At 35.7% G+C, this 11,165-nt stretch overlaps 3 protein-coding genes across 3 annotated transcripts; 2 read left to right on the forward strand and 1 right to left on the reverse strand.

Annotated features, from left to right (window-relative positions):
- The first annotated feature begins 649 nt into the window (after positions 1-649).
- LOC145013364 (Single hybrid motif superfamily protein) lies at positions 650-2,300 on the forward strand. Its single transcript, XM_078972158.1, has 6 exons — positions 650-991; positions 1,320-1,368; positions 1,495-1,621; positions 1,706-1,776; positions 1,871-1,943; positions 2,057-2,300. Exons 1-6 carry the CDS (start codon positions 790-792, stop codon positions 2,165-2,167), a joined length of 633 nt encoding a protein of 210 aa, XP_078828284.1. The 5' UTR covers positions 650-789; the 3' UTR covers positions 2,168-2,300.
- Positions 2,204-3,804, reverse strand: LOC145013363 (UPF0496 protein At1g20180-like). The gene is made up of 2 exons (XM_078972157.1): positions 3,532-3,804; positions 2,204-3,353 (listed from the first exon to the last, which is right to left on the reverse strand). Exons 1-2 carry the CDS (start codon positions 3,572-3,574, stop codon positions 2,320-2,322), a joined length of 1,077 nt encoding a protein of 358 aa, XP_078828283.1. The 5' UTR covers positions 3,575-3,804; the 3' UTR covers positions 2,204-2,319.
- Positions 3,805-4,893: 1,089 nt separating this feature from the next.
- Positions 4,894-6,301, forward strand: LOC145009527 (UPF0496 protein At1g20180-like). The gene is made up of 2 exons (XM_078968209.1): positions 4,894-4,952; positions 5,223-6,301. The coding sequence occupies exons 1-2, from the start codon at positions 4,901-4,903 to the stop codon at positions 6,299-6,301; spliced, it is 1,131 nt and encodes a 376-aa protein (XP_078824335.1). The 5' UTR covers positions 4,894-4,900.
- Positions 6,302-11,165: the final 4,864 nt, after the last annotated feature.

Genomic DNA, 11,165 nt, shown 5'->3' on the forward strand with positions numbered 1-11,165 from the left:
CATCTCAATAAAGTAATTGTTAACATGGATACTCTAAACAATAAATTTTAAAAAATATTATAACAATGCAACTGTCAATTTTGCCTCCTTCAACCTCCCCCATGCTCGTCTCTACATATAGAAGGTTTTGTGTTCGAGTTCTGATGGTTTCAATTAGGAGTCGGTCATAAAATGGTATATGATGTACTTCGGTGAACTATGTATTGAAAAGAACACAAAAATCCATAATGAAAAAAGTTAATAGCTAAACCTTCAAAAAAAATTAAAAAAATAAAATAAAACAAAAGTAAAATTTGGTTACAGTAACCCTAAATAACAAATGAGAAATCAAATACTCTCTTATTTTTTTTGTCTTCTTACCATCTTACACACACTAAATAGCAAATAAGAAATCAAATACCTTTTTATTTTTTTCTTCTTATCATCTTTCTATATATTTAAGATCATGACATTTATTATATTTAATAAAATTAATAATATTTTTCATCGTTTAAAATTTTAAAAATTATAAGAGGAATGAATATATTTAACTTCTCATAGCAAATACAATCAAAGACATGTACATTTTGGATTTGGGGCTATATTTTATTTTAGACCCAAATTTGGTATCTTGGCCCAAATGCCGAAATCTTAATTAAGCATCTCGCCTTGAAGAAAGAAAGCAACACAGTTCGATCCACGGTGAAGAACCAGGTCCAGGTATCGATTGGGATTTGGGTGTCGTTAAACAAATCGGAGGGAATCTTGTTGCTAGGTTAGCCGTTAATTTCCGATTCCAATTTAGTTCAAATGACCACCCTAAACACCGACCCTGCCGCCGATCAAGAATCGCTAGTCCCGGCAGTTGTTAAAGACAACTTGGTAGCCATTGATGGTGAAGGAGACGATGGAGAAAAAGAGCTGCATGAGCTTTTGTTGCCTAACGTCAATGATCTCCCCCTCTCTCCTCCTTCTGCAATTGAATTCAATTTCGTCACTTACTTCGCTCCTGGTATGTAATTTCACCAACCAATGCCTTTAATTTCGTTAATTTGATTCACGGGTCCTTCTCCTTCCGCCCTAGAAATAACAACCTATGATTCTACAGAGTATAATCTAGTTTTATTTTCATATTCGAATTCAAGAGAAACTTTTTGATACATATAATTACTTCTATCAAATTTGAAGTTAAACGTTAGCTAATTTAATCTGAATGCTCAAATACTCAAATGCGCGTATCAAATTTGAAGTTTTTGACTATAAAGTGTCAAATGTTGATCAAATTACTCTTATCCCTTTTTCTAACATTGTGTTTGGTTACATTCTTGTGTTTTGATTAGATTTTATGAAGCCGGAGCATGATCAATATATTTATCGACATGCAAATGGGTATGAATCTTCAAAATAGATGATAAGATTTGAATTATTGATTCAGAAACTACAACTAACTGAAAGTTGTTTATACTTTATAACATTGACATCAACAGTTTCCCTTTCTTGTTTTCTGAAAAAAAGGTTATGTGTTATTGGATTAGCTTCTGGTCATGTGGCATTCAAGGATGAAGGAGGAATCACTTCAGTGGATTTCAATGTTGGAAAATCTAACAGAAGTGAGATCAAGGTCACTGGGAAACGCAAAAGGGTATATCCGTCATTCAACCTTTTCTCATTCCTTTTTCTAGCTAAGATTTTTCTTAAATCAACTATTTTGGTTTCTTCTTTACAGAATGCACAACATTTCGAGTCCAACACAGCCTTATGTAAAGTATGCACCAACAATGGTTTCTATATTGTGAGGTAACTTAGTTTTATTCATTAAAGATTTAATCTTTTGTGTTGAATCCTGAAATTATTTTTTGGGGATTTTAAAGTGGGAAATTATATTTGACAGATGTTGTATAAAAGGCTCTTTGTTGGAAGTAAATGAGAGGTTAATAAAGCAACCAGAGTTGCTGAATTCATCTGTAAGTTTACTCTATACATTGATAAATCTTTTACATACAAAAAATAAAAAGATAAAAACTTGATTTCAAGATTCTTATTTAAATTCAATCACCTTAATTTTGCTCAAATGCAGGCAGATAGAGAAGGATACATTGCTATTCTTATGCCAAAACCAACCGAATGGATCAAGGCTAAAGATTCATTCATAACCTTAGATGAATACAAGAAGCTTAGACAGTTTTAAGTTTTTAACATTTCCAAATCTTTAACTATTGTACCCTTATGATTCTTTAATAAAGATTAGAATTACAATAAATATGCTTTCTATATGTAACAAATTTGCTACCTTTTTCTTTTTTTATCACTTTTCTTTACAATTTCAAGATTCGTAGCATTTCAATTCTGTGATGTGGGCATTATTTTATCTACTAAGAGTCGCCTTGATCTATTAACATTAAGCAAACATAAGTAAATATGATCTTCAAGCTCTTCCTTTTGTTCCAAGAAGCAACTATCATGAACCCTAAATTCCCTCATCACTTCCTCCAACAAATCAAACTTTCTTCCAACACATTTTCGAGCAATCACCTTTCCAAATTCAACTTCATCATGTAATCTTCCAACAAGCCAACACATTGTATCAAGATCTTTAATCAATGTGTAAATACCTTTTGCTGCAACATCCATTTGTGATCCAACCCTTTTGAGCTCACTTGTTTTGAGCCCTTTTTTAGTCTTGAATAGGCCTAAGAAACACGCGATTAAACCCGGGGATGCTAATGTCACAACTAAACCATGGCATGCGAGAACTATCAGTGTGATGGCTAAAACCGTATATGAAGCTATGAGAGCAAAGCCTCCACATTTTTTCAAACATATGAGAACCTTTCTCTTTCTTGTAATCCTTGTGTGGTTTGTTGTTAACTTGTTTAATAAGAGTTTATGATTGATGTGTATTTTGGGAAACTTTTCTGGGGTGAAATCGGATAAAGGGTTCACCATGGATGAATATGAAGCGAGTTCTTCGTATACTTTTGTGCTACTTGGGACCCTTTGAGCTAGCTTGATGAGCCTTTTGACTTTATGATGGTTGGTGTTGACTTGATTGATGGATTCGAGAAGTTCTTCACATATGATCCATGCTTGTAATCCAGATTCAAAGAAATCAAGGAGTAGATGATGGAGATTGAAGGTTTTGGCAAGTTTGGCTATGGCTTCAGTTTGTGGTTCGAGAAAGATGTCACATAGATGGATGTAATGAGTGTGAATGGATGATGAAGAGGATCCATTATCGAATGTTATGTGGTTTTGAACTTTATCGCAAATATCTAGGTATGATTGTGTTCTAAATGCCTTCATGTATTCCTCGTTAACATCCAATATCTCTTTGCCAAAACTTCCTGGGGATTGTTTAATATTCATGTGTTTACCTGAAAGAAAAATGAAACGTGTCTACTTTAAATAAATGAGAGTTTTGGATCATATGGCGAATAGAACCATGGATTGTGTATTCTTGAAGTTTTATGAAATTAAACACTTGAAAAGAATTAAAGGTCACAAAAGAAAAATTAAAGATTGATGATGATGAAGACATGGAAATTAACATACCTCTGAACCTCATGAAAGAAAACTTAATCCCGGAAAACTTCATATTCTCCGATAGCCTGGGAACATATTTAATTTGGAAATTAAAAGAATTTAAAGCTTGCACTCGAAGGCCATCATTTGTATTTATAAGCTAACAACAAGAAACCAGTTCCTGAGGTGTTAGCTTAATCACACGTTTGCTTCTATCCCACGTTACCCACCACTGGGAGGAGAGAGAGAGAGAGAGAGAGAGAGAGAGAGAGAGAGAGAGAGAGAGAGATAACAAACCTTAACATCATGGGCAAAACGGAGTTTTTAGAAGTTGTCCAACTACAATATATATATATATATATATATATATATATATATATATATATATATATATATATATATATATATATATATAACCAATGCACAACTTTTTTCCAAGTGTTTTTATTGATTAGTATGAATTAACTATCAAGACAAGTTTGATATTCAAAGATTCACAGCATCACTATTCATGCTAAATTAGTTTAAAATGTCTAATGATTTGTTATTGTTATTCATTATACATATATGATGTATTAACATGACAAAAATCCATATTCAACTTTATGAATCATCATTGTATAACTTGCATATCTAATTGTGAATATTAGGGATAATTATCGAAGGAAACATGTCCGTTTGATTACAACCACTAATTTTTTTAGCATCTTCCCGAAAAAGTCTCAGTACCATACCAAGAAGAGGGGCACGTGGCTTAACTTGTTATTTTCTTGGATACATATGCAGGTTATTGTCCCTTGGAGAGTTTCTTTTTCTAGAAAAAAAATCTGTTTTTAAGGATAATCCTCTTACAAAAAGACATGTTTTAGTTATGTAATGTTAAAGTCTTACTTTTTTCCGTAAATCATGAATATGATGATGTTAAGGTTCGGTATAAGCATTAATTAAGCAAAGAAAATGAAGCTTGTCCAAAAGTAAACCAACATCTTGGAATGTTGCAAAAAAATATTATCGGATTGTTAAGTACAATGATTATCCTATCCTATCCAATAGGTATACTATAAAGCAATTCAATTAATATTGATTTAAACAAAATACAAGTTTTGGACCCTTTCTCAATAATGTATACAACTCTATCCGAGTTTTCCCACATGAAATAAACTTATACATATAAAATCGATTCACATGTATTTTATACGTGTACGTGAACGTATGTTTATATATAATTCTGTTCCTATGTTTCATCTTAGTGAGAGGTAGCGTAAGATGTAAGCAAACGTGTAAAAGAAACAAACAACTTTCCACCTGTTTTTTTGTTGGCAAGCCTATAAATGCACACGATGGCTTTCAAGTGCAAGCTTTATTAATTTTGTTGAAATCTGTTTGCATGCTCAGCTCCATGCTGAAGAACATGATTGTCCCCAAGTTCAAATTTCCCTTTAAATTCACAAGTAAGTTCCCATACGTAATATGTTTCATCACCATCGTCGACGATTTAATTTATGTGCATCTTGTGTTCGAAAATGCATGTGCATGGTAATTTATACATGTATTACAATTTTGTGTATAGGCTAAATCTACAATACTATAGCAATATTAATTCCTAAAAGTTAGCACTTTAAATAAGCGGAATTTGGTCACCTATTCTTTAATATTTAACATAAACACATACGGGTTTTGATCTACAATTACATAAAGTTTACCATGATTGGCTCTTTCAGGTAGAAACAAGAAACAATTTGCGAGTAGCTTTGTCAGTGAGACGGATGTTAGCAAAGAGTATCTGGAGGCATTTAGGACGAAATCATACATGGAGATTTGCGACAAACTGGAAAGCTACATAGGCTTCGAAAATGAATCATATTCATCTTCATCCTCTATTCGTGATCATTATATTCATCAATGTGACATATTAGCTGAACCACAAAAGGAAGCCATGGCTAACCTAGCCAATACCTATGATATCGATCACTGCCTACTCCTTGAGTACTTCTTCGATGCTGGTTCAGAATCATGGAAGATATGCGAAAAACTTCTGCACTCTATCCATCAAGAAAATGTTAATCGTCTTAGCATCGCAAGGATCATAAAGCTTGCCGAAAACGTTCCAAAAAGTGGTCAACGCACTAGAATATACAAAGAACTCGCTTTGTATTCGTCTTTGGAGAACCCTCTATCGGATTTCAGCCTAGAAATGTTCCCCAAAATCAACAACCACCTTAAACTCTTGCTGAAGAGGTTAACCACAAATCAGGTAAGGTTAAAAAGAAAGCGAGCACTCATCATGTGTATGAAAAAAGCCATGGGTTGTGCTCTTGTAGCTTCGTATACAGTGTTAGTAGTTGCACTGCTTGTTCTTGCATTTCATGGATTGATTGGGATCGTAGTATCTGCAGGGTTGATCTCTTGTTTTTTGGGTTTAACTAGGAAGGCAAACGCAACCAAGAAAGGTCTCAAAACGAGCGAGCTTAAGAGGGTTGGTTTGTTACTGGATGTGGCTGCGAAAGGGATTTACACATTGATCAAGGACTTTGATACAATAGGTTCGCTTGTACGAAAACTACACAATGAAGTCGAATTCGGGAGGACAATGGCTAGTAAATGTGTTGAAAACCTAAAGTCCGATGTGTTGGAGGAAGTACTGATGAGGGAGTTTGGAGTCCATGAGAGTCGCTTCATGGAACAAATGGAAGAACTTAAGGATCATATTTACTTGTGTTTGCTCAATGTTAATAGATCAAGAAGGCTCGTGGTGAAAGAGATAATGCCTGTATTTGCAAAGGTATTTGAAGATCTTTAATTAGAGGATGGTTGATGATGATCGTAATATATACCTGCTCCTCTTATATATAATAAAAAAGTTTGGATTATCTTTTTGATATTGGGCACATTTAATCCCTATAATTTTGAAATACATAGAAAAGGTCCCTGTGAGGGTTTTTTTGTACAGAAATAATCTCTATGTTTAAGATTTCTATATGTTGGTAAGTTTGTACTTTTGGTCCTCTATATAGAAAATAAATTACAAATATTTTCACCCTAACATATAGAAAAGGTTATTATAATGATTTTTTTATAGAAATTATCCAGACGTTTAAAAAAAATATACAATAATAGTCTTTACCTAATAGAAAATTTTCAAATTACTCCCCCCCACCCCGCAATATATTTCAATGTTTAGTCCCTATAATTTTTTGTTTTTGCACACCTTTAGCCACATGATGTTTTGTTTATATACAGGTTTTGTTCATCTAAAAAATATACGACTTTTGTTTATCCTTCAGATTCAAGTTTCATATTTCATCTACATACTGAAAATGTCTTTTTAAGGGTAAAGTTTCCAAATTTATCCGTTAATAGCCTTCCTTAATAGGTTTAACTCAAACCTTAGTTCTTTAAGACCTATATCTTGATAAATAAATTAAAAAAAAAAAAGCCATAATACTACAAACTAAATCATAAAAACTGAGATCTGGACCCTAGACACTATATAAACACGTAAAGTCTTTGACTTTCCTTCCATGCATGGTCTTTAGGGGCTTAAAAGGCCAAAATGACACCTTAAAGCTTGCATGGGGCCTCAATGGCCATAAAGTTTGCACCTTTATGCCATGAAGGCCCTCCATAATTCCAGATCTGATGATATATTCACTTGGGACGTCCATTTCCCAAGGGTCATGCACTTAGACCAAAAACTCGATAAAAGTGAAGATGAAGAGATCTAAGCATACTATAGACAAGATAGGAGCTTTATACCTCTAATGAACCAGAAATGAAACTAGACTTCTGGATCTAGTCTTCTCCAACACTTCCTTGCTCCTTCTTCAAGTTTCTTCTTCTTCAAAACCACAAGAATGCACCAAAAATGGCTCAAAGCTCTCAAAAGTGTATTAGGGTTCTATGGCTAGGGTTTGGGCTGATGGAGGTTGCAAATGAGGCCAACCTTTGGAGGTTAAGGTGTTTAAATAAGGTGTTAAACCCTGAAAATTAGGGTTTCATTCTGGCATCCCTACTCGTCGAGTTGAGTCCCTCAACTCATCGAGTAGAATTTAAGTTCCGCGTCCAAATTTCATTCCTACTCGACGAGTTTGGGGTCTCCAACTCATCAAGTTCATGTATAAAAATGAATAAATTGATTTAAAATACATACCAAGAACCGAGCGTGAAACATCCCAAAGAAATGACCCAATTTTTTTTTTTTTTAATAATTACTAAAAACACCATAATAAAATCATAAGGTAAACTCGTACGACAATATCTCACAACAATAATAAAGTGTTATAAGTGAACTGAATCAAAAATGTATTAGTCACATCTATGAAAAACATAACAACTCCCAGGACAAATGATATTGTGGTGTGTGTGTGCGATGCCATCAACTCGAGCTCTTCCCTTTGCTTGCGGAACTACCTGAAACCAAAACTGAAACTGTAAGCACGAAGCTTAGTGAGCTCCCCCAAACTACCACATACCAAATAATACATATAATCACATACTGGGCCTTGCCCACTGCATCGGACCGAAGTCCGGAAACTGCATCGAACCAAAGTCCGGAACTACCCAGGGCCTTGCCCTCTGCATCGGATCGGGATCTGGAACTATTGAGGCCTTGCCTCCTGCATCGGACCAAAGTCCGTAACTACTGCATCGGACCGAAGTCCGGAACTGACTGCATCGGACAGAAGTCCGGAACATACTGTACATAGCATCACATAAGCATATCAACTAACATGAGTACATATATAGCATACTACATCGGGATGTAACCCGGAACACATAACACCAAATACTGTCCGAGCCACGAAGGCATCAGACATACTAAAATCTGCATCGAACCGAAGTCCGGATACTACTGCTAGTTAAACGGGCCGGCATTGTGGCCTTAGACCCGTTCCTATTGAAGGGAAAACTCACCTCGTGATCTGGCTGCTGAGTGTGTGGCTCCGGGAACTATCTGTTGCTGCTCCGGTATCTCCCCGGCTACAAATCCACAATTACACTCAATCAAATTATTAATAATTGTATTGGGGTAAATGACTCCTTTACCCCTGGCTAAAGTCAACTCTCTTGGTCAAAGTCAACTTTACAGTTGACCTGACTCGCCGAGTTGGGCCGCCAACTCGCCGAGTCCCTACTCTCATTTCTCACCCTACTCGCTGCTACTCGTCGAGTATGGCATCAACTCGACGAGTTCCCTTTCGAATCTAAAACTTCAGGCAATCTGCTTCAGACTCGTCGAGCCGTATGAACAACTCGACGAGTTGTTCTTCGAGCTAAGAAGATTGCCATGGACTCGCCGAGTTGTATGAACAACTTGCCGAGTCCCTCCATTACTGAGTCTAACCACAACTCACTGAGTCCACTCCATCACTCACTGGTCTCACTCGACATCACTCAAAAAGGGAAAAATCGGGGACTCGCGGCTCGACTCGCCGAGTCGTTCTTCCGACTCGCCGAGTCGCTTGCATGCAGCAACTCAAAACTTGATTCTGCTTGATTCCAGTGCATAAAACTTATAGATCTGGACTCCCTTAACCCGATTAGCACGTAAAGATTCTATCTTTACGTGCCCATATGCATTCATGAAGATAAAATAGCTCAAAAAGCATAATAAAGGCTAGATCTAGGGTTTCCATGCAAAGTATCTTCATAAAGGCAATAGATCTGGGCTCTGAAACTTCTCAATGAATAGATCTAAGGATATCTCGACTTATTAGGGCATTCATACAATCATAAGGCTTGGGAAAAGCATCAACTAGATCTAGAAGAGTTCTAATGGAGGTTTAAAGCATAAAACAAGAGGGAAATCCGAAGAATACCTCAAATAACTCTGATTTGCCCTTGGATCTTTGCACTACACCTCTTTTCCTTGCTCCTTTCTTCTTCTCCTTCTTCAAGCCTTCACAAATCACACAAGAACACTTAGATCACTCAAGGATGGATTAGGGTTTTCTCACAGCGTTCTGAGGGTGAAGGAGGCGAGAATGGGGGCTATAAGGTGGATTAAATAGTGAGCAACCCGAAGATTTAGGGTTTCAACCTGGCAGGCCGACTCGCCGAGTCCCGAATATGGACTCGCCGAGTCGCCAATCTATACGCTGATCAACAACGCGACCCTACTCGACGAGTCGGGACATAGACTCGCCGAGTTCCTCCATTAACTTCAAAAATAAATACTAAAAACCACATACCAGGGACGGGTCGTTACAGAGCGTTACAAATCTTGCCCACTTATTTTAGACTTCATCCTCAAAGTCTGCTGCATCTGGAAAGAGCTCTGAGTAGTGCTCCCTCATCCCGTCCTCCGGCTCCCACGTCTATTCTAAGCACTTGTGGTGTCGTCATTGCACATTTACCAACTCTACCCTCTTGTTCCTCAAATCCTTCGTCTTCCCGTCGAGGATGGCTACCGGTCGCTCAATGTAGTTCAGTGTCACACCCCCCAAACCGATAAAACGGTGGAAACGTCTGGGGGCGGACGACGTCATGTACAATATCATAACAATTGAATAATATAGGTCAAAGAAAACACAACCATCATAATTATAATTGAAAATTTTACATGATTTGTATGTGTTACATGTTTCAAAAATCAATTACAATATGATGATATAAGACATGAATGACGTATTAGCATTTCATCTTCAAAAGCTAGTCGTTACCTGTCTTAGTGATTCCTGATAATACAAGTAGTTTTGAAAAAGTGTCAACAATTATGTTGGTGAGTTCATAAGCATTTTGTATGAGAAATATGTGTCTTTGTTCCTTGAAAATGGTAGTGTGTTCTTCCAGATCATCCAATATTTTCTTTTATATGTAATATAGTCTTAAAATGCTCCAAGACCAAAATGTACAAGTTTTTTCCATACTTAAAATAGTAATATTTGTTTTATACTTATCTAAAACCATTTGAATGTATGTTTCCGTAAATGTAAATTGTATTGTACTGGAAAATAATGTTATGTAGTTTTATCTGTGTAAAACCCTTTGAATGTATGTTTCCAGAATATAAATTGTATTGTACTTGAAAATCGTGTAATGTAGTTTTATCGTTAAGTAAGACCAGTTGAAGATATGTACATATTCGTAAACTAAATGTATTCTTAATACCCAATTGTGAGTTATTATAACCATACTTAATGACTAATGGCCTGTTACGACGTTCTTCAGGTGTCGGAATGGTACGACATTTGTCACCCCATACCTACCAGTCCAACTATAGCTAACAGTTTAGATGCGGGATTATCAGTCTTATATAGATCTATACTCAAGAGTCACGCTCTCCCTCCAAGAAACTCTGGGTATAATACAGGACTTTTGTTGGTACTTAGGTAAGTACTTTGAAGATAGTGTCTCACAAAGTTATATTAACAGTTTACGTATAACGGTTTACGTATAGTGTAGTGAAATCTTTTTTTTTGTAATATTTGTAAATATTACCTCTTCATAGTGTTTACAAATTGTGAAAAATAATTATTCTTTTAAATAATTATTTTCTATGCCCCCAACAAGGTAAAATAGCGTGTATGTTCCATTAACTATACACATTGAAGTTTAGATAAATGTTTCGTTGAAATAATGAACCCTTTGTATGCTATTATTAAATTTTCCATGATAATAAAATGAAATGACTTAATTATATATGTTCGTTTATATAATTATAC

This window comes from Lactuca saligna, chromosome 8 (assembly GCF_052625555.1).
Source record: "Lactuca saligna cultivar CGN05327 chromosome 8, ASM5262555v1, whole genome shotgun sequence".
Taxonomy (NCBI): Eukaryota; Viridiplantae; Streptophyta; class Magnoliopsida; order Asterales; family Asteraceae; genus Lactuca; species Lactuca saligna.

Bases quoted from the DNA above. Each gene is read 5' to 3' on its own strand.
- LOC145013364 (XM_078972158.1), top strand. From the start codon at position 790: ATGACCACCCTAAACACCGACCCTGCCGCCGATCAAGAATCGCTAGTC. The intron at 1,369-1,494 runs GTATGAATCTTC...TCTGAAAAAAAG, and splicing joins ATTTATCGACATGCAAATGG to GTTATGTGTTATTGGATTAG. The intron at 1,944-2,056 runs GTAAGTTTACTC...GCTCAAATGCAG, and splicing joins CAGAGTTGCTGAATTCATCT to GCAGATAGAGAAGGATACAT.
- LOC145013363 (XM_078972157.1), bottom strand. From the start codon at position 3,574: ATGAAGTTTTCCGGGATTAAGTTTTCTTTCATGAGGTTCAGAG. The intron at 3,354-3,531 runs GTATGTTAATTT...TTTTTCTTTCAG, and splicing joins TTCTTTCATGAGGTTCAGAG to GTAAACACATGAATATTAAA.
- LOC145009527 (XM_078968209.1), top strand. From the start codon at position 4,901: ATGCTGAAGAACATGATTGTCCCCAAGTTCAAATTTCCCTTTAAATTC. The intron at 4,953-5,222 runs GTAAGTTCCCAT...TGGCTCTTTCAG, and splicing joins ATTTCCCTTTAAATTCACAA to GTAGAAACAAGAAACAATTT.